Raw genomic sequence first — 23,679 nt, forward strand, 5'->3', positions numbered from 1 at the left:
CGGGAATGCCCCTGTCTGTGTGTCCACGCGTTTGTCTACCAATTTGTATAGCCTGGACTAAATATAAGCCTTCAGCAACCACAATAACTTCATTATTTTATAAAAGATTTAACCTGCATTTTTCCAATAATCACTGATCTGGCTTTCAAGTCTGTGAAAATGTCCTTTTTGTTTCAAAGTTAAGCAGAACCATGCATAAAATACACATTCACTAATAATGACTAACTTGTTGTGGCACTGCAGGCATTATAGATTGAGACCTGTGCTAATTTTCTATCTCTCAAGCACAAGCCCACGTGCTAGTGAGTAGCCAGCTGATCTTTCTATTTCAATTTTAGCCAACTTGGATCTATTTGCTAACTAACAAGGTAGTTGAATTGTTATGAACACACCCTTCTGTCCGTCCTCAACTGTTTGAACAGCATGCGAGCCTGTCCACTTTGTTCAGATATTGAAATCAAGTGGCCTACCTTATTTCTCAGAATGAGACCCAGTTGCCAATAACTTACATAATTGTGATTTATGTTTATTGCAGATTTCTGAAACAGACCAGACAGCTAGTATATGTCTTTGGCTAAAATGCTGCTAGTTATGCTGCAGCGCACGACGCTGCATTCATTTTCCAGAATCAATATTCATTGATACTCCCATTTCTAGTAGTCTTATCTGCGCCCAATTTTGAGGAGTTGAGACATAAAAAAAGGTATCATTAGAAAGGTTAACTACTCCTGTATCACAGTAAAATGTCTGTGTGTTGCGGTGTCCATATGCCCAAATCTGTTGGACCAAACCTCCAAATGCAAATAACGAGTTGAAGCTCTTGTCAGAGAGGAAGAAGTGATCTTTCATCTTTGTTGTTGTGAGTGGCAGGGGCTTGTGTTTGTATGTGTGTAAATGGGAAGGAGACGAGACCAAAAAGCTTGATTCTTGCGATAGTTATTTGAAATATCACGCCAAACATACATTTAATATGTCGCCTAGTCCTGCCTGATTCTCTTTTGCCCAGTCTTGTGTGGGTGTTAAGAAACAAATGTGAAGATATTTATAGACACAGCGCTGATTGTCTACCCAGATGAACAGTCATTGGTCTGTTTTAATCAAATCAAATTGTGACGTCATGATGTGGGACAAAAGTTCCATCCCTCCCGAACAGGCTGAAATTCCAGGCATTTGTTTCCCCCAAACATCTTGTACACAAAAAGGGCAAATCGTAATTTTCACAATTTCAGACTGTTAATTCACCCGCGTATTGTGGAAATATATATATTTTTTTTCCCAGGAAAATCATGTTTTTTTAACTGCACTGCCATTTTAAAGTGTATGTGTTTTAGTGTGGCGAGGGTGAAGATTGTATTACAGGGAGGAAGGAGGGGAGCCAAGACCTCTGTCTTCCACACATCTGTTCCCTGTGTGTGTGTGTGTCTGACCCCCGCCTGGCAGTGTGGTTCACTCCACTACTCCTCCACACTCACGCGCTCCCTTGGAGGCTAGCATTCCCCTGCTGCCCCTCTCTCGTTCTCCTTCTGAGTGTCTCTTTCTCTGCCTCTTTCTTTCTTTCTCGCATTGTATCTCTCTCTGAGTACGTTTTCAGTGCATTCGTAAAGTATTCAGACCCCTTGACTTTTTCCACATTTTTGTTAAGTTACAGCCTTATTCTAAAACTAATTACATGTTTTCCCTCATCAATTTACACACAAATACGCTGTAATGACAAAGTTAAAACGGGTTTTTAGTTATTTTGAAAATGAATAAAAAAATACATGCCTTATTTACACAAGTATTCATAAATCACTCAATTGAGCTTAGGTGCATCCTGTTTCCTTTGATGTTTCTGCAACTTGATTGGAGTCCACCTATGGTAAATTCAATTGATTGGACATGATTTGGAAAGGCACACACCTGTCTATATAAGGTCCCACAGTTGACAGTGCATGTCAGAGCAAAAACCAAACCATGAACCCGAAGGAATTGTCCAAAGAGCTCTAGGATTGTGTCGAGGCACAGATCTGGGGAAAGGTATCTGTAGAGAAGAATGGGAGAAACTCCCCAAATACAGGTGTGCCAAGCTTGTAACGTCATACCCAAGAAGACTCGAGGCTGTAATCACTGCCAAGTGTGTGTGATGGATTCCTAAACTTGGAATTGGGTTACTTATCAGGTATTCTATTGAAATATTGAGTGCTGTGGTTTAGAGGGTCTTCACCAGAAGTGAATGGTTATCTGTTGGAGAAAGGTATATGGTGGGTGCAATTTAAGCTTGGAATGTACTGAGTGTAGGGAAAACAATCATATGTGGTAGGCATTTATAAGGGGAGAAAGTAATGGATTAGTGATGAAGGGGGTCGAGGTCAGGTCACGTTAAGGGAGAAGGAAAAGTGTATTGCCAGCATCACTTAGTTTCCTGCCTATCAATAAAGATGCAATGTTTTAGCGAGAAGGAGTAGACTCCACCCAAAGTGGGGTACATATACCACCTCTATTGTAACCAGGTTTTTGTCGATTCAGCAGTTCAAACCTTTGGGAAGAATAAACTTGGTTTAAGCTTTCATAGTCTCCGAGTTCTTACTCTGATAATTAGATCCTAAAATGTTGCTTTTTAATTGTGTATTGTTTATAGATTGAGGGGGGGGGGAAACGATGTAATCGATTGTAGATTAAGGTTTTAATGTAACAACATGTGGAAAAGGTCAAGGGGTCTGAATACTTTCCCGAATGCACTGTACATGCACACTAATTGAGTTTTAAACTGATTATGGCAGAAGGCCGAGTATGGCATTAGTCAGGCAAACACTTTACTCAGCTTATCTTAATCGGTATAAGGCCAAAATCAAAGTAATCATACGCCGATTTAAAACCTGGTTTTCTGACAATAGTTTATATTATTAGTACACTGCTTAATCGGCGTTCCAGCTTTATGTTTGCCTTCACCGGTAGCGCAAGTGAAGTGAGTTCCAAAAAACATCAGTATGCATCTTAGAAATAGTTTTCACATCCTAACTTTGTCCAATTCTCAGAATAAATTAGTCTTTGCAAAAATAACATGGTCACTGTGGTAGAGCTTTGATTTTGATTGCTGATATTTCTGCTTTTATCACAAGTCCCATCAGGCAGCCTGATTTCAGATGTCATACACACAGGATTATTAGAGAAGTCATTCATCTTGCAAAGCATGTGAATGTTTTAATTGAACTATTATATTATTATTACTATTATACTATTATTGTGTGCATGTAACTGTACTCTCTTAATCTCCCTCCCTCTATCTCGTTCTCCATTGCTGTCTCTTAATTTGCCTCTTTCCCTCCATCTCCCTTTCTCTCCGTCTCGCTCTCTCTTGCACAACACAATCAGGTGATTTAGGTCAATTGAACAGTGAACAAATGGTCTGACAGACAACGATATATGTTCCACACAATACATTTCAACCTGAATCCAATTACATTTATTTATATAGCCCTTCTTACATCAGCTGATATATCAAAGTGCCGGAATCAGCCCTTGCCTTAACAGGAAGCCAGTGTAGGGAGGCTAGCACTGGAGTAATATGATCAATTTTTGTTGGTTCTAGTCAGGATTCTAGCAGCCGTATTTAGCACTAACTGAAGTTTATTTAGTGCTTTATCCGGGTAGCCGGAAAGTAGAGCATTGCAGTAGTCTAACCTAGAAGTAACAAAAGCATGGATTAATCTTTCTGCATCATTTTTGGACAGACAGTTTCTGATTTTTGCAATGTTACGTAGATGGAAAAAAGCTGTCCTTGAAACAGTCTTGATATGTTCGTCAAAAGAGAGATCAGGGTCCAGAGTAACGCCGAGGTCCTTCACAGTTTTATTTGAGACGACTGTACAACCATCAAGATTAATTGTCAGATTCAACAGAAGATCTCTTTGTTTCTTGGGACCTAGAACAAGCATCTCTGTTTTTTGTGCTGTGACGTTGCACTCCCCCTGAACAGAGCCCTGATCTGTGCCTAGGAGCCATGAGGTAAATGTGCCCCAGGGGTGTCATTCAATTGGTTGAGCTCAGTGTGCTACTCAGGGTTTTCGTTAGCCGGTAGTAGCCGGCTTTTGTCCATTTAAAAATATATAAGGAAGTGGACGATAAATAAAATCGTTACCGGCCAATTGTCAGGGTGAAGTAAAAAAAAATATATATATATATATATATATGAAGCCTACTGGTTGTATGAGTTTGGGATCTACCGTCCCAGAGTCTGTTAAGGCTATTTCTTTCTCGACAAACTGATCAATAGAATGTTAACTTTTCTACTACGGTGGATAGTAGATTGACAGGCTCATAGGCGGCGTGTCCATAAGGCTCGGGGAAGCTTTCCCTAAGTGAATTAAATTGACAAAAAGAAATAGCCTTATTAGCCTACTCCTGTCTATACATAACCACAATCATTCAAATAGGCTACTAAAGCATGACTTGGCCACAGAGGATCATTAGCTTCCCCTAGCTTTACAGAAAGAAAAAAAATGTTTTGCCTACAGTCACTTTGCCTGTAATCGGAAAGGCAGCTCGCGTAATTGGTGCTGCAAATACCAAATAGATAATTGTCGAGATGCACCTATCATTGAAAAGTATAGGCCCAGCCAGTAATAGCGCAATATTTCCAAATTTCAATCGCAGAAAAACATATTTTGGAATGCAAATGGCTATTGCTGTAAAGAGAAGACAATTAATATATACTCATGTCCTTTAGTTATTAAAATTCTAAGCTTAATTGAGCGAGCAACAGTAGGCCTATCTTATTGGCACCAGCGGAGAGCGGCGGCCATATCCCCGGTGCTCACGACACATATTCACACTCATTGTTGGGTCAGTGCCTCTTAAGTTAGTTTTTGGACAGTTTCCTCCAGTTTAGACGGACGTCATTCTATTTGTGTCTCCCCTTCTCGTAGGCCTATTATATGGACAGCATTGTTTTTATTGGTCTGTTTGTCAGTGTCAGCACAGTAGGCTACCCTGTCATTTGTCGCATTAAAAAAGATTCTGCTAATGTCTCCAGTCAAAGTTGAGTAAAATAAGCATGAGATGTGTTTTTCCCGTGCAAGGAAAGATGAGAAGTATCTGATTATAGCCCAGGCCTCAACACTATCTGCTTTCAGCCATGCATTGAGCGGTCATTTTTTTGCCAACAGTGAATGAGTTCTATGATTAGCCTAAGTTATGACTGTCTAAAACTACTCATCACATTACGAATAGTAGGCGATCTTACATAAGTCTGCAAATGCGATGATTCATGGAAGGCGTTATTATAAAGGTGCGTTTTTCTGGGGGAAATGTGCTTCCCCAAACTTGAAACTCAGGCTTTGCATAGGCTAGTGATTTTGCTGTTCCTTACTCGTCTTGTTGGCTGAGGAAAAGAAAACATGGACAGTTATTCTAACGTCTTCAAAGTGCAAGGAAAGGACCGCATATCCTTGCATCCTCGACTTGAATGTTCTGTTAAGACGAATTACCATAATCTAAATGTGATTTCTGTCCTTCTGAGCACCGTGGGTGGTCGCCCTAATCAGGTTACGCACCCATATGGGTCCGGTAAATTTCTCAAATGTCCAGTAAATGAAAATTCTGCAGGTCAAATGTCTGGCGCCACAATTTCATAACTGAAACCCTGGTATCACAGACACCCCCGTCTTAATTGCAGCACAGCAGGCTTATTGCTCTCTCTCTCTCGCAATCTCTCTCTTTCTCCAGTTGTATGTGACGTGGTCTCCCTCTCTTATCATCATGTTGGTAGACAGTAGGTATGAGGTACGCAGTGTCATTGTAATGTGTCATGATGAGGTGAATCGCTGTTGTTTCTGGAGACAGATGGCTGGATGATTTACGGGGGGGGGGGGATTAACTGTCTTCTGGGGAACACTGTAGCTGTGTCTCACTCTCCCTCAAACACACACCACCTTGAATGAAATTACCACTTGCTTACAAGTGTTTTATTATGCTTGTAAAGCAAGGGATGCCATTCTGTTAACTTGTGTGGGAATTCCATGATTCCACAGTATATTGTTGGGCAGTACAGTGGTTCTTCCTTTAAAAGTTACTTGTTATTACTGCATTGTCGGAACTAGAAGCACAAGCATTTCGCTACACTTGCATTAACATCTGCTAACCATGTGTATGTGACAAATAAAATTTGATTTGATTTGGTTGCCATGGTGAATAATCCAATAATAATTGGAACCTCTAAATGAAAATACTGGCAGATCAATAAAATGTCCTTGTACGGTAGTAGATCAAATTAAATTTAGAGGATTCTAAATGAATATCTAAGGGGCTTTTATACAATTATACTTCAGGGTTAATAATACATTTAAATATCTGTAGGGGTTGATGTATTTCTTTGTTGGGGCAAATCTGGTTTTAGAGTACTTCAGCATCGAATACATTGCAAGTTTGCCCATTTTGGCCTTTAGGCAACACTTCACAATAGTACTCAAATCTGACTGACTGCAGCATCTACAGTACAATTTATTATTGAATTCGATAAAAAAACTGTTTTAAAATGTATATGTTTATTAAGTAGACTTGCTTGTCTCAGAGCGGTGTGAAATGGTGCTGAAATAGTTGACCACACGCGGGTAGGATATTGCTTCAAATCCTATTATAACAATTGGATGACTTTTGGTGTTGCAGTAAGCAACAATTTGTTGCCAACTTTATTCCAATATTTCTGTCATTCAGTAATATTTACTCCCATAGTAATTTGTTTTGGGTCCATTCAGATGTTGTTAGAAAACAGTGCATTTGGTGCACTCTGTAAGAGTCTATTGTCCTGCTGATAGCCCGTCACGGGCTTCTTTTGTATTCTTAAAAGAACTCCAGGCCTAATAATGTTTAAATAAATGGACTGCTGGTCTTCACTGTATGATGCCCATTTCTACATTGTATTCCATTTCCAGCGAGACTATTCAAGCCATCTACTCACTGATGTTTGAAGATTGTGAGCGATCGGCAAAGGCAATCAACATCGCTCTAATCTAATATATTTTCAATATAATCATTAATTCAGAAGGTTAAACCCATAGGTTTTAGGCCTGCGGTAGGTTATAATAAACAAACAAATTGCCTGTCAATTCATAAACCATGTGCCGTGGAATCGGTACATCGAAAATCTCTTCCCAACTATTTTGCAATCTATATGGCACAGCTGTCAATTTTTTGGTCCTTAAATAAAACTGGTATATATTTTTTTTTTTCACAATTGCCTTTAACCAATTTTGGTCTTTTAATGCACGGCCGGCCGACAGACAAGTTCCTTTCTTAAATTGAAACCAACTTTCTATGGTTTGTTTTTAAAAATAACAATGTTTTGTAGATTTTGTTTTCAAATAACCGAAAGTGAAAAAGGCCATTCTTGAACATGGGTTGAGACATTCATGCTAATTTGTAATAAAGCGAGTCTGTAATTCAGAATGATTTAATTTCTGTTTTTAGAGGGAGAGAAACCAAAAGCCCACTGTGCCTATTTTTCGAAAATCGTCAGTCCACATGTGAAGTGAAATTCCCCATTGTATTTCCCAAATTCTAAAATAACCAGCGACAGTTTTTTGTTGTTGTTGCCTAATGCAGGACTCTAGTGCCAGAGAAGAGACTATCAGACTGAAACGCCTCCATTCATTTACGAGTAGATTGTCAATTTGTGCCACAGTTTAGATTACCGATAGAACGCTGATCTAACTCCCCCTTGTGATAGTGTGGTGCAATGACAGAATGCCACCATCTACCACTAACGGTCGCAGCATAAACTCGTAACTTTTAGAGGAAGAACCGCTATGTTTGAACGTTATCTCGTGCCAAATTTCTCCCCTGTGTGACTTGATCAGTTTGTTGTGGGAGATGAATATCCACGGTCTCCCGTAGGATCCCCCCCCCCCCAGCCTACGGCGCAGTCTCCGACCAATTTTTTTTGAGGCCTTACTATTGGCTGCAGAGACAAAATGTTGGTTATTTTAAAGCTATTTAAAGCAATTCTACACATTTAGCTATGGTTTACACCTTGTTCTTATGCTATCTGAGTGATAGTGACTCAAACATAACCACATCAATTGGGGTCCCCATGGCATTTTGAGAATTTTAGATTCTCCCTGTATGTCTAGTTTTTATTTTGGTAATAGATATTTCTCAAAGGATATCTTATTTGAAAATATATAGTGCCATCTGTTTTGTCACCAAAGCCCCATATATTACCCACCGCTGTGACCTGTATGCTCTCGTTGGCTTGCCCTCGCTTCATATTCGTCGTCAAACCCATTGGCTCCAGGTTATCTACAAGTCTTTGCTAGGTAAAGCCCCGCCTTAACTCAGCTCACTAGTCACCATAGCAGCACCCACCTGTAGCACGAGCTCCATCAGGTATATCTCACTGGTCACCCCCAAAGCCAATTCCTCCTTTGGCCGGCTTTCCTTCCAGTTCTCTGCTGCCAATGCCTGGCATGAACTGCAAAAATCACTGACGCTGGAGACTCATATCTCCCTCACTAGCTTTAAGCACCAGCTGTCAGAGCAGCTCACAGATCACTGCACCTGTACATAGCCCATCTGTAAATAGCCCATCCAACTACCTCATCCCCATACTGTATTTATTTATCTATTTATTTATCTTGCTCCTCTGCACCCCAGTATCTCTACTTGCACATTCATCTTCTGCACATCTATCACTCCAGTGTTTAATTGGTATATTGTAATTACTTTGCCACTATGGCCTATTTATTGCCTTATCCTACCTCATTTGCACACACTGTATGTATACTTGTTCTACTGTATTATTGACTGTATGTTTGTTTATTCCATGTGTAACTCTGTTGTTGTATGTGTCGACCTGCTTTGCTTTATCTTGGTCAGGTCGCAGTTGTAAATGAGAACTTGTTCCCAACTAGCCTACCTCGTTAAATAAAGTTTAAATTAAATAAATAGCTCCATTATCTTTTCTACTTTATATCTGGTTTTGTTTGACACTGAAAATGCTTTACCATCCCACTTTAAAAAAATATATTTTTATTTTATTTTACAATTTTAGCCTGTTGGCCTTGTGAAGAAGGAATGGATTGTTCGGTCCTCCCCCTCTTATAGTATTGTCTTACATATTATTTATTTCTCGTTGTTTCTATTTCTCTTTGCATTGACAGAAAGCCCGGCCGGCGTGGATGCTTTTGTATTAGTCTAGACGTGCTGTGTGAATGTGTGTGTGCAGCAGCGTGGTGGGGAGAGAGGGAGGGATGTAGGGGGAGAGAGGGGGGGGGGGTGGAGGGAGAGCGAGAGCAGTAGATAAGGTAGCCTTTGGTTTGGTGGGGGTAGGCAGGCGTTGGTTCACGAGATCAGCCCAAAAGGAGAACGGCACGTGGGGGAGGGGCAGGGTGAATTGGAAGTAGGGAGGTGTTGGGGTGCCAAAGGTGTGGATGGAGAGAGAGAGGGAGGGACCTCAAGCTATTGAGGGAGAAAGGGGAGGGGTGGAGTGAGAGCGTAGGGAGAGGGAGGGGTAACAAGCTGTGGGCTGAGACTAGTGCTCAATGAGGAAGCGGAACAGCAGAGCCATTTTCACCGTTGAATAACCACCGCACGCCGTTTGCTGTGTGTTGTGTTTTGAGAGAGAGAGAAGAGCTACGAGAGAAAGGGAAGAAGCAAGCTCTCCTCCTGGATTTAAAAAAATAATAATTACCGGAGCGCTGTCCTTCCTTTCTCACTCTTGCTGCTTGTGAGTGGGGGAGGCCCGGGGTGGACACACACAATGGGGCGAGGAGCCTGTGGCTGCTGGGCCGTTGTGCTGCTGCTGAGAGGGGGAGGGGGTAGAGCGAAGGAGACCGGCACACACAGCTAACTCAGCCAGCCGGCTCCAGTCAGGCCTCCACAGGCATAATCTTACCCCGATCCCTGTCCCTTTTCTGTTGTTTTTAATTTTTTTAATTTTCAAGGAATACCCATCACTTAAACCTGGATTAATCATTTGTGGATAGATTTTGTGAAACGGAACTAGATTGGAACCTTAAACAGAACCGATCTCTCTTCCTGTGTGTGTGGGAAAAGGAGAGAAAGGGAGCCAAACTTCTCCTGTTATTTTCTTTTTTTTTGCTTTGTGTTGAGGGAAGCTTCTAGATGGATTACAAGATGCATGCCAAGTCTAACGATCTGCTGGATTTTCAGACTCTGGATGCTCTTTTGGAAAAAATGGCACATTATTCTTCTGTCTCTGTGAAAAGGTAACGTTTGGCCGATACAGATAAATAACACAAATAGGCTTTCCTCATGTTTCCCATTCAAGGGAGACTTTCTCATAATACTAGGCTACATCCGTTGTGTTAAATACACAGAACAATAATATAAACGCAACGTGGAACCATTTCAAAGATTTTACTAGGTTACAGTTCATATGAGGAAATCAGTCAATCTAAATAAGTTCATTAGGCCCTGAACTTTGGATTTCACATGACTGGAAACGCATATTGGTCACAGATACCTTTTTTTTTTAAAGAAGAAAATGGGCCTCAGGATCTCATCGCAGTATTTCTGTGCATTCAAATTTTCATAGATAAAATGCCATTGTTTGTTGTCCTTAGCTTATACCCGCCTATACTATAACTCCACCACTACCATGGGGCAGCAATGTTGACATTGGCAAACCACTTGCCCACACAACGCCTAACAAATTCTATAAAACGACGTTGGAGGCGGCTTATGATTGAGAAATTAACATTAGATTTTCTGGCAAGAGCTCTGGTGGACATTCCTGCAGTCAGCATGCCAATTGCACGGTCCCTCAACTTTAGACATTTGTGACATTGTGTTGTGAGAGAACTGCACATTTTAGAGTGGCATTGTATTGTCCCCAGCACAAGGTGCACCTGTGTAATGATCATGCTGTTTAATCGGCTTCTAGATATGCCACACCTGTCATGTGGATAGATTATAAAAATGTAAAAATGCTCACTAACAAGGAATATAAACAAATGTGTGCACAACATTTAAGAGTAATGTTTTTTTCTATTTTTATTCAGTGTACATATACTAAGCCTACAGCTTGCATTTGTACTGTATGGAGGACACCTAATCTAAAACATGAAACCGAAACAGAATGCTCCAGTTTACAGAGAAGTCTTTGTTTGTGGACAACTTTCTTTAAATATGACCTATTAATGTGTCATTTTCTCTGATGTAGCTTATTAGTTTAAAGCCTGTGGAAATTGTTGCTTTGGAGGTTTGCATTATTAGCCACCATTCTGCCTATAACCCTCCTGGGGGGAGGGGAGAAAGAGTGTGTTGTATTTGTTGTGGCAGAAATGTGTCATGATTCCAGGAAATGCCTTGGTGAATGAACTGGTCCGGTTAGTTAAGCCCGGGGGGGGGGGGGGGAGAAGGAGAGCAAGGGGCGTCCTTTAGCTCCAGTTCGGTGTTTGTTTACTAAGTGACTCAGTGACTCGTACGTGAGGGTTGTCACTCTCTCCCCTACATTCTTGGTGTGTGTTCTCCTCACCCTTTCGCCCTGGCTTTTTGCCCACTGTAAACACAGATTGTTGTCGTCTGTATTGAATCTTTTCGCTCCTGTTGCACACCACCCTGTGTGTTTGGTCCACCTATGGTCAGTCAGAGAGAGAGAGAGAGTCACTGGGAGTGTTTCACCACAGTGTTCTGTGACTTGGACTGAACACAAACCCAACCTGATTTAATGTAGGCTTGTCACCAGCAGCAGTGTGTGTCTGTGTGTTAGGGTTGGGCTGATAGACTATATGTTTAATATAGACTATTGGTGATATTTGAACTTTCCATTTCAAAACTGTGCAGTCGTATCAATATGTTCAACATGAAGTCTAAACGAATAAACCCTTTTGTCCCCGTCATAAGTGTATTTTTTTTAATGAAAAGGCGACTTGACTATAAGATCATAAATAAGCACAGTTGAATTATTTTGTCATTAACAATGCAACATGATAATATCAGATATCGGCACTATTTGGAGTAGCATATCGTGGAATAGGTCTGCCCAAATATCGCCCAACCCTAGTATGAGGAAGCCTGCTTGCCTCTACGGAGCCACACAGCCAGAGGGAGAGAGTCAGGCTCTGAACAGTCAGACATGACGCATGCCTCTGACTCAGTCTCCCCCCCCCCCCCCCCAAAAGGCATTTAGTTGCATGCCAGATGTGTGCGTGAGCCTGCATGCACGTGGGTGAGAGCAGTTCTCCGCTGAAGTGAGAGGTAGTTAGCGTCCCTGGTTAAAAGTAGTTCGCTATGTAAGGCAGTGTTCCCCCAATTGGTGGCCTGCGGGTGGTTTTATTTGGCCCCCCAAGTTTCTAAATATTGTTTTTTTTTTTGTTGCATTTTCATTGTTGGAAGTAAGACAGTAAAAACAACAGGAAATCACCTCCAATTGATTTTAATTTCGCAATTAAGCAAGTTTTTAAATGTTTTACTCAAATATTTGATCTGTTTGGGCTTCTTGTGGTCAATTTGCAGTCTACCAATGATTTGTAATTATGTTCTGGCCCCTCAACCACCCGCCCAAGACTAAATTGGCCCATGGCTGAATCTAGTTCATGATCCCCGATGTAAGGAATGGGGCGTTATTTGGGACACAGATATAGCCTAATTCCTGGCCAGGCTGACCAAAAGCATGCGGGGCCCATTGCAGACCCCCACGGGGTGAAGATGTGGGAGTCCACTCCACCGTCTGACGCACAACATACTGTAGATGCCACAGATGCTACCTCTCTTGGACTGACGGAAAGAGTTCAAATGAAATGGGCTTGGGCCCGTTAGTCTATAGGTTGTGTATTTCCCTCATCATCAAACCAATAGTTTGTTTCTCTAATGTTTTCGGAATGATTAAATTCAGATTTTTGTGGCATGACTAACATTCACTACAGTTTGTGTCCAAGTATGAAATTCCAGAATGAAGAGTGCTTTTAAATGCCGATAGAACAGTGCAATAGGCCCATCTGTCTGCCTGGTGGCTGACCTGCCTATACTGTGCCCCTCCCCTCTCTCTCTCTCTCCATCCCTCGCGAGCTCACTATAAAGATGCGAGTGTTCTCGGAAGTACGGCAACTAATCAGTCTCCTCCTTTCCAAAAGTAAAGAATCTTAGGAGTCAATTCCTAGCAGCATTGAATTTTAACACTCAGAAATGGTGGCCAGTGGGAGTTGGCGTTCGAGGAGTCGTGGAATCTATTATTTTTGGAGTCTGCTCTCCACCACTGTCATTGTCGTTAAGTTGGAAAACTGGCAGAGAAAGGCAAGTGACAGCAGCGAAGTCCTGTTTGGCAATACTGTGAAGTTAAATGTGAAGGAAATGCCAACTTTGCGAGGTGGAGTTGAGGTCAAGTAATGGTAGTACAGGTGCAATGCTTAACCATCTGAAAGGGACGCACGGTGAGGCCCAAACCAACGCTGGCAGCAGCGCAGCAGCATTGTGGATTCACATATTTTTCTTTGTGAAAACTCTATGTTTAAATGTGTTTTGCTGTCTAAACATCAAGAACAATTTTTCCATTTGGTCACATCCCTGGTCACAAGTAGTCATTTGGGATCTACTCATAGCCGGATGTCTCTTACTGCGCTGGTGTGTGGAGTGGAATCCTCTGGCCTACATTCCTACTGGCTGCAGCTACCTCCCCTCCCCTGGAAAACACAAGTTATTATTTACTTTCTAGATGGAATAGATTGGCCTAGTAGATACAATACCTTTATTTTGTAACCTAACATGAGGTGTGTGTGTGTGTCCCAAGTCCCAAATAGCATCCTATTCCCTGTGGCCCTCATTAAAAAGTAGTGCACTATGTAGGGAATAAAAAAAAACAGGTTTTCAAGTGTCACTCACTGGCAGAACCTGATTTCCTGGCCTCGACTAGGCCCCTCGGTAACCAGAGCCACTTCCTCCCTTCTCTCACAACATTCCTTGGCAGTCTGTGGTGATCTATGTCCAGGTCGAAGGTCAACTGTTATTCCAGAGCCCAAAGCAGTGGGGGTGTGGTGAGACACACACACGGGTAGGCAGGAAGTCAGCCAGTGGCAGCGTTTATCTTCACCTCTTGTAGCAATCTGCCTCTGCTGAGCCGTATTTACACAAAGTGCATCAGAGTTGGATCAGGTCCCCCAATCCATATAATCGAAAACTGATCCTAGATCAGCACAGCAGCACTCCGACTCTTGAGACTTTGTGAATATGGGTCCTGCTGTATTAAGTAGGTTGTAAAAATGTGTTGTTGACCTTTAGGACCATAGCAGGAAATAATTTGTCATAGCGATTTATGTTTTTAATGCCGTTTTCTTTTGTCTTTTGAAGTGTGGTTGTGGTTGTATAATGCACCAAGATAGAGCCAAATTATCAACCCATAGGGCTCTGTTCAAACGTAGTGCACCATGTAGGGAATAGGGTGCCATTTGGGGTGCATCCAGACTGGGCTAACTTTTCTATGGATGCTGTTAGTCAAGAAAAATAATAAGGTCTAACCTGGAGCCGACTTAGTTTAATCATCAGCAGTCACGCTGGATGTGTTTTGGTCAGTGACTTTGTCAGCTACTCAACTAGCCACTTCCACTCCTGATGAGATTAGTGTTTTTGACATTTACATGTCCATTGTCTGCTGGACTACCATTGTGTACAGGTTCCCCTTTCCAATTGAAACCAAACCTGTGAAGGTGAGAATGGGCCCAATTGACCTGATTAGGGAACACGTCTCAAATGGCACCCTATTCCCTATAGTGCGCTACTTTGAACTGGTCAGAAGTAGTGCACCGCATAAGGAATAAGGTGCCATTTGGGATGCCGCCTAGGTGTAAAAAAAAAGAATTAAAGGGGGGGAGGTAGCTAAAAGAAATCTCTTCAAACATGGGAAACTGCAGGAAAACCTGGTGAAAGCCAACAGGACTAGTGTTGGCCTCTCTGCCTGAGCTAATCATGTTTACTCATTGTCATCTTATCTGGTCAAATAGGTTCAGTCAGCAGTTGAGGTTTTAAATAATCACAATAAACTAGACCCTATAGTGGAGCAATAGCACACGGTGGGGAGAAATTGTGTACTTTGTACTGTGTATGTGTGTGTCCTTGGATTCCCTGATTGTTGTTACCTGGCTGTTGTGAACCATCTGGTGGTGCTGTGTATACGTTGGCAGGTTCCTGATCCCAGAGAACACTGCTTCCCGAACTAGCTGGAGCATCAGCCTGGTGTTGTGACTAACTAGAAGCTACCTAACAAACAGCCTCTGTCCCCATAGAGGGAGCCCTCCCGTCTGTCCCTGAGCTGTCAGTCTGTACCTGCCACAGACGCCTCCCCCCATCCTCCTGTGTCTGTAAGAGCTGGGTGGTGGTTTTATGTTTAAAACAGGGAGGGAATTGTCCTGGATTTGTCCATTATGTCCAATGAGGAAACGCTCACTTTCATTTCAAACACATGCAACACATTTTTAAAATGTTTTCCGTTGTGTGCCCCAATGAACACTACCCTGTTTGTGGAGGGCCTGTCACTTCTTCCTTCCTTAGTGGACGTCATCCTCCTGTCTGCTGCTTGGTCCCATTGTCTGTCCCTGTCGACCTCTTCTGTACTGCAGCCTCAGTCGACCACACACACTGTTTAACACGCAATGAAAATGCATGATTTTTGCCCAAGATAATTGTAAGACTTGAACAAAATGAATCAGTGTTTCGTATTGTCCTTCAGGTTTCTGAAGAGGCAACGGCACACCATGGCTGTGCGTGTTTTGTCTACCACTTTGTGTAGCCGTTTGCGACGATACTAATGTAACGACAACCATCGTCTACTTTGGAAATGTTTTGCAAAAAACTTGTCAATTGAAATGTTGACTACAAAGTAGTCTCTGCCTACCTGGCAGAATGATATCAGGATTATTTGCATCAATCCAGTGGTCATTTGATTTGCAAACTCCGATCACATGAGCGCTACAGAAACATTGCTAACCAAACAGTCTCTGGCTAGTGGTCGTCTGATGTGATTCAGGCATTGTTCTCCACCTTTAAAAATGGAAAGGGGGGGGACTACGGAATCAGGCAAAAGATTAAACCAATTTTCTTGAGCCCAACCAGTGCAGTGCTTGACTAATTTCCACTAGACTTATCTAGCCCTGGTTCTGAATGCAGCCCGCTACTTGGTCATCAGCAGCAGCTCTATGCTGTATCATGTCTAGCATTATATTCAGGAAGTCTGTACTCTGTTATAAGAAACATTCAATGACTGTTTTGACTGGTGCTTTGACCTGAGTGGGCAGGTAGCAGACAAGTTAAAATTCCTCTCTCCTGTTATCATCCCAGACAGAGGTCAGTCAGTGTATGGGTGTGTTTCATCCAGGGAGTCCTAGGCAGCGATCATGTGCTTGGTTAACTGCTAACTCAGAAAGGTTGACTCATCAGGAATGTGGTTAGTTGAGCGAGATCCGTACACTGGTGTGTGTGTGTGTGTGTGTGTGACTGGCCAGAGTTTTTTTTAAACGAGAATCCCTCATGATCAATACTTTGTGGTTGGTCACATTGCTACGTCTTTGTACTCCGTCTCCAACACACTGTCCTTGTGACATAGTAGCCTGGGGGAGAGGAGGCGAGAGGCGGCATGGGAACACTGTGTTCCACCAGCAGCCAGATGATGCCAAACGTACCACACACACCCACACAAAACCTCCCACATCCTGAAACACTCCAGAGACTTCCAAGGAATGGGATAGTCTGTGTCTTACCAGGGACCCACATAAACCATTAAACACACACAGGCCCTGCCAAAACCCCAGCGAAGGCTAACTTCTAACTCACCTCTGATCTCACACACACACACAGACACAGACACAGACAGAGGGTTGGGTCAATTTCAGTTCCGTTCAGAAAGTAAACCAGATTTGGAATTGGCGTTTCAGTATAGTCCTTGAATTGACAGGTATTGAAATGGAATTAATCCTGACAGACGGACACAAAGCCTTTTTTTATGATGGGCCAGAGGGGAGAACTGGAGCAGCTTACAGACGGTAGGCAATTAAGGTCACAATTATGAAAACTCAGGACACTAAAGAGGCCTTTCAACTGACTGAAAAACACCAAAAGAAAGATGACCAGGGTCCCTGCTCATCTGCGTGAACATGCCATAGGCATGCTTCAAGGAAGCATGAGGACTGCAGATGTGGCCAGGGCAATAAATTGCAATGTTCATACTGTGAGACGCCTAAGACATCGCTACAGGGAGACAGGACGGACAGCTGATCATCCTCGCAGTGGCAGACCATGTGTGTGTAAACACCTGCACGGGATCGGTACATCCGAACATCACACCTGCAGGACAGGTACAGTATGGCAACAACAACTGCCCGAGTTTCACCAGGAAAGCATAATCCCTCCATCAGTGCTCAGACTGTCCGCAATAGGCTGAGAGAGGCTGGACTGAGGGCTTGTAGGCCTGTTGTAAGGCAGGTCCTACCAGACATCACCGGAAACAACATCGCCTATGGGCACAAACCCACCGTCGCTGGACTAGACAGGACTGGCAAAAAAAGTGCTGTTCACTGACGAGTTGCGGTTTTGTCTCACATGGGGTGATGGTCGGATTCGCGTTTATCGTCGAAGGAATGAGTGTTACACCGAGGCCTGTACTCTGGAGCGGGATCGATTTGGAGTTGGAGGGTCTGTCATTGTCTGGGGTGGTATGTCACAGTATCATCGGACTAAGCTTGTCATTGCAGGCAATCTCAACACTGTGCGTTACAGGGAAGACATCCTCCTCCCTCATGTGGTACCCTTCCTGCAGGCTCATCCTGACATGACCTCTCCAGCGTGACAATGCCACCAGCCATACTGCTCGTTATGTGCGTGATTTCCTGCAAGACAGGAATGTCAGTGTTCTGCCATGGCCAGCGAAGAGCCTGGATCTCACGTCTGGGATCTGTTGGATCGGAGGGTGAGGGCTAGGGCCATTCCCCCCAGAAATGTCTGGGAAATTACAGGTGCCTTGGTGAAAGAGTGGGGTAACATCTCACAGCAAATCTGGTGCAGTCCATGAAGAGGAGATGCACTGCAGTACTTAATGCGGCTGGTGGCCACACCAGATACTGACTGTTACTTTTGACCCCCCAGTGGGAGGACGTTTCTTTTTTTGCTGAGTTTAGCTTTCTGTGAGTATATTAATTTATTTCTCACCTCAATATTAAGAGTTTATGGCACCACTTTACAACCGGAGTAGGGTGTGGTAGCCTATGGTTTTGAAGTGCCCGCGGAGCGCGCCATTGGCAGTGAATAAGCCTACCAAGTAGCTTAGGCCTAGCGCTGGGAAGTTTTTTGGAGGACATTAGCCTACATTTACTGATAGATCAATCAATTAGCCTACATGGCTATATAGCAACGCTATCATATTTAGAGTTGGCAATCTAGCTGTTTGAGTCCCCACTTCCTCAGGTTGTGAATAATATAGCCTAGGTCAATATGCACAAATATTCAGTAAGTTCTCTGAAGAGGCAACACTGTATCTGATAATTCTGGATCCTAGTTTGACAGGTTGCACACCAAAATATAAATTATGCATTTCCTAGATATGTTAGATGAAATAGCTTACTTTTTGAATAATAGGCCACGATCTCAGTTGTCTAACTTTGCTCTAACTGTTGCGTTCCCATGGAAAACCAGGTTTTTGTTTTATCGGTGTAAGTCTTGTTGTGGGTAAAAGTCACACGCTGAGTAGAATGGGGAAATCCAAAAACATATAGGAAACCACAGTACTCCACCCGCAAACTGCACATACTGACGCATTGGTGGGTCTGTGGGTGGTTGTGTGTGTGTGTGGTTCTTGGTTGGGTGGTTGTGTGTGTGTGTGTGGTTCTTGGTAGGGGGGGGGGGGGGGGTGTGTGTGGTTGCGTGACCTTTGGTTGCCCCTGCTGGAGAACGCTGCTCTCCCTGTACTCCCCAGTCTGTGTCCGTCCCTCATTATAACCCTGTCGGGTAATGTTGTGTGGGAGTGCTGATCTAGGATATGGTTCCCCTGTCCATGTAGGCCTAATTTTATTTATTGTAATCTTAAAGGAAAAACTGATCCTAAATCAGCACTCCTAGTTCTCTGAGATGCTTGATTCGTACGCCCCCTGGTCTGATGTGTTAGTGTGACCTCTCGTTGCCCATGCTACAGTATACAGAGCCTTCTCTCTCCTTTGCCTCTCCATCAACCCTGTAACTATTACCATTTACCACAGCCTTCATGTGGCGCTGCCGTCGAGCCCCGTCTGCCTTTAATGGGCCTTTAGTAGGGATGTGCATATTTCCCTTTCAAGATGATTTGAAATGTTTCTAGATACATGTGATAAGATACAGGAACTATATGTCTTAGTTTGAATTGATTTTGTGCGATGTGTTTCGATGGACTGACATTTGTTGCATAAACACATACATTTTCCATTCTAAAGTAAAATCTGCTGCTGCTGGAGCTCATGAGCTGGGCCTGAGCTGGGCCTGAGCTGGGCCTGAGCTGGGCCTGAGCTGGGCCTGAGCTCGGCCTGAGCTCGGCCTGAGCTCGGCCTGAGCTGTGCGGGTGTGTGTGAGAGAGAGAGAGAAAATGAACTATGTAAGCAGCTGAGCCATAAAGGAGACGAGGTATCTACCACCACAGCAGTAGCAGTGTCATGCAGTCTGACTCTATCCAACCTCTGAAACAAGAGTCACCCCACAGAGTGTATGTATTAAGATGTGGGATACAAAGAAAGTCAGTTATCAGCTGATGTAAAATGTCACCACGCTACCTTTTGTTGATTTTCTATTTCTGAAGCCGGGGCACAGGTCAGAGGATGTTGAAATGAAACGTTCATAAACCTTCCTCAACGTGTTTTACAGCTTCGGGTTTATGGGTGGTGACTCAGTAAAATGACGATAACATGAAGAACATAGACTCGGGAAGTGCCTATGGTGGTGATAATTATGATACGATGCTGATGATTTAAGAAATGTTGTGATATGTCTAGGGTTGCAAAGGGGAGGGTATATTCATTTACCAGTAATCTACCAGAATTTTGTTAACTTTCATGGAATATATTTTATCATATGACATCTAGTGGCCTTTTTGGGAACTTCAGATTATCACAGGTGTCTAGGGTTTTAGCATTATTTTTGACATTTATTTTACTATGTCTGTCTTTGTACATGTTTTAGGGCCAAACCGATAGCAGTTGGAAGAGTTGCAGAGTTAATTGAAAATGCCATTGTTGATTTATATACTTTTGTCATTATTAGGCTATTTTCTCTTGATCCATGCGGTCTATCCACTAGAAGCTAATTGACAATATGGACACAGATAGAAAAATGTATACAATATATGAAAAGGTTATTCAAGTATAAATTACCAAAGTTACCATAGATTATGTTACTTACCAAAATTACTGAAGATTCCGGTAACTGGTAAATTAGCGGGAGCTTTGCAACCCTATATGTCTGACAAAGATGCTAATGACGGTCTGTCTGTCCCCCCCCCCTCTAGAGAGGCTAGTGAGGAGTGCAATGGAATCAGCGGTGCTCTCTCAGTGGAGTCGTCCGCGCCGCCGTCGAGACTGAACAACTGGTGTCCCGCGGCCACCGCCGCCCCTACCCCAACCCTTGCCCCTGCTCCGGCCCCTGTGCCCGCGCCCCCAGTCACCTCCGCAAGAATGGGGGACGGCCTGGATGCAACCACAGTGCAGATGTCTTCGTCAGGCAGCAGTAGCAGTAGCCAGGGGGGGCAGCCCCAGCCCTCCACCTACGTACCCACCGTGCCAGAGTTTAACCCACCGCCCCCGGAGTACATCAACCCGTCGCAGCCCAAGCGGCAGACCAACCAGCTGCAGTACCTGCTCAAGGCGGTGCTGAAGACCCTGTGGAAGCACCACTTCTCCTGGCCCTTCCAGGCACCTGTCGACGCCGTCAAACTCAACCTGCCGGTGAGTAGTGTGTTTGTCTGGTTGGCTGGCTGGTGTCACGCTATGTGGACTAGAAAAGGAGAAACGAACGACCTGAAAATAGTCTTTGGAAGTTTCATTAATTTAAAAGTTGAATTCACTAAATAGTATTTTAGAGCAGGTTTGGGTTGTAGTGTACCTACAGGATGGTAATCCTCCTGCAACAGGGTTGGAGAACCCTGCTTTAGATTTCTATCCTGACTACCCATCCACATCGCTCGGACCAAACGCCACACTCAGTGTTTCTCCTCTGCCATGAGTCCGGGTTTGCTTTTCTCCCTGGCATGTTACAAAATGGGAACACGTTTTGACCGTTTTGGTCCTAGATACAGAAGGGTTGGGCCAGAGCCGTCATAGTGAAACTAGGAATAAATGCACAATGAATACCGCGAAACGTTGAGTCAAAGTAACATGGCTATATACAGGGAGTTCCAGTACTGAGTCGGTGTACAAGGTAATTAACGTAGCTATGTCCATATGCACTCAGTGACCAGTTTATTAGGGATACCATCTAGTGCCGGTTCGGATTCTCTTTTACCTCCGGAACAGCCTGAATTATTTGGGGCATGAACTCGTTGCTCAATTGGTATCAAGTGACCGAATATCTGCCAGGAAAACATGCCCTACACCGTTACACAACCGGCACCAGCCTGTACCATTGACACCAGGCAGGGTGGGGCCATGGACTCATGCTGCTTACACCAAATTCTGACTGCCATCAGCATGACACAACAGGAACCGGGATTTGTCGGACCAGGCAATGTTTTTCCACTTAGGTAGTCCAGTGTTGGTGATTGCGTACCCACTGGAGCCGCTTCTTCCTGTTTTTAACTGATTGGAGTGGACCACGGTGTGGTCGTCTGCTACAATAGCCTATCCGTGACGAGGATCGATGAGTTGTGCGTTCTGAGATGCCGTTCTGCACACCACCGTTGTACTGAGCTATTATTTGCCTGTTTGTGGCTTGCCTGTTAGCTTGCGCCATTCTCCTTTAACCTCTTATCAACAAGCTGTTTTCAGCCACAGGACTGCCGCTGACTGGATGTTTTTTGTTTGTCGCACCATTCTCTGTAAAACCTAGACACAGTCGTGCTTGAAAAGCCCAGGAGAGAGGACGTTTCTGAGGTACTAGAACCGGCTCTCCCGGCACCGCCTATCAAACCACGCTCTAAGTTGCTTAGGTCATTCGTTTTTCCCCTTCTAACGTTCAATCAAGCAGTAACTGGATGCCTGTCTGCCTGCTTTATATAGCGATCCACGGCCACATCACCTACCGTCTGCAGGAGCAAACCATTTCCATGAATGGGGTGGTATACCTAATAAACTGACCAGAGTGTAGGTAGGCGTGACTATGCAACAGGATAGATAGATAGACAGCAGAAGTGTGTGTGTGTGTGTGTGTGTGTGTGTGTGTGTGTGTGTGTGTGTGTGTGTGTGTGTGTGTGTGTGTGTGTGTGTGTGTGTGTGTGTGTGTGTGTGTGTGTGTGTGTGTGTGTGTGTGTGTGTGTGAGAGTAGAGTCCAGTGTGTGTCCATAGTCGGTGTATGACAGTTGGTGCAAAAAAGGGCAAATGCAGGTATTCCGGGTAGCCATTCGATTAGCTATTTAGCAGTCTTGTTAAGTTGTCTTACGGCTTGGGGGTAGAAGCTGTTCAGGGTCCTGTTGTTTCCTGACTTTTGTGCACTGGTTCCTCTTGCCCTGCGGTAGCAGAGAGAACAGTCTACTATTTCCAGTGAGTGCTGGTTTTCCCTTTTCTAGGTCACGCCCTTACAACTCTGCACCCCAAAGAGCTTTTTTTTTGTTGCAAGGAGTATTGAGTTTATTATTGATTCTAGTAGTGTTTCTATGTGGTCATGCCACCCAAGCACCCAACATGCACACTTGGCAGAATCCTCTGCCTGTGACGGTCCTGTTTATAATTGAATTATACTTAAACATTTCAGGACTACTACAAGATTATTAAAGTTCCTATGGATATGGGAACAATCAAGAAGCGACTTGAGAACAGCTACTACTGGAACGCCCAAGAATGTATTCAAGATTTCAACACCATGTTCACCAACTGCTACATTTACAACAAGGTAACGGATGCAGTAATGCACCGTAGCTGTTGTCAACCACCACCATAGAAATATAATCTATAGAAAGGGCTTGGAACCGCTAACCCTGACAATTTGAACGAGGTGGTTCATTAGATGACCACCACACCCAATATAGTTGGTATCAGAGACATATGTTTAGAGTTTAGCTTACTTTTAGAATGGATGCTTTTCCCTAAGTACTGCTAGATAAATGTATATCTGGGTCCAAGGTAGTGCTAGATAAATGTATATCTGGGTCCAAGGTAGTGCTAGATAAATGTATATCTGGGTCCAAGGTAGTGCTAGATAAATGTATGTTTGGGTCCTAGGTAGTGCTAGATAAATGTATGGCTGGGTCCTAGGTAGTGCTAGATAAATGTATGTCTGGGTCCTAGGTAGTGCTAGATAAATGTATGTCTGGGTCCAAGGTAGTGCTAGATAAATGTATGTCTGGGTCCTAGATAGTGCTAGATAAATGTATGTCTGGGTCCTAGGTAGTGCTAGATAAATGTATGTCTGGGTCCTAGGTAGTGCTAGATAAATGTATATCTGGGTCCTAGGTAGTGCTAGATAAATGTATGTCTGGGTCCTAGGTAGTGCTAGATAAATGTATATCTGGGTCCTAGGTAGTGCTAGATAAATGTATGTCTGGGTCCTAGGTAGTGCTAGATAAATGTATATCTGGGTCCAAGGTAGTGCTAG

At 43.5% G+C, this 23,679-nt stretch overlaps 1 protein-coding gene across 1 annotated transcript in view; it reads left to right on the plus strand.

The window, feature by feature from the left end:
* The first annotated feature begins 9,518 nt into the window (after positions 1 to 9,518).
* LOC139421041 (bromodomain-containing protein 4-like) overlaps positions 9,519 to 23,679 on the plus strand; it is a 36,845-nt gene continuing 22,684 nt past the window's right edge. The window contains exons 1-3 of the mRNA XM_071171535.1: positions 9,519 to 10,202; positions 20,444 to 20,879; positions 22,840 to 22,977. Of these exons, the coding sequence (XP_071027636.1) occupies positions 10,099 to 10,202; positions 20,444 to 20,879; positions 22,840 to 22,977 (678 nt within the window). The 5' untranslated portion in view covers positions 9,519 to 10,098. The remainder of the gene's footprint in view (positions 10,203 to 20,443; positions 20,880 to 22,839; positions 22,978 to 23,679) is intronic.

Source organism: Oncorhynchus clarkii, chromosome 12 (genome assembly GCF_045791955.1).
Source record: "Oncorhynchus clarkii lewisi isolate Uvic-CL-2024 chromosome 12, UVic_Ocla_1.0, whole genome shotgun sequence".
In the NCBI taxonomy this organism is placed as follows: Eukaryota; Metazoa; Chordata; class Actinopteri; order Salmoniformes; family Salmonidae; genus Oncorhynchus; species Oncorhynchus clarkii.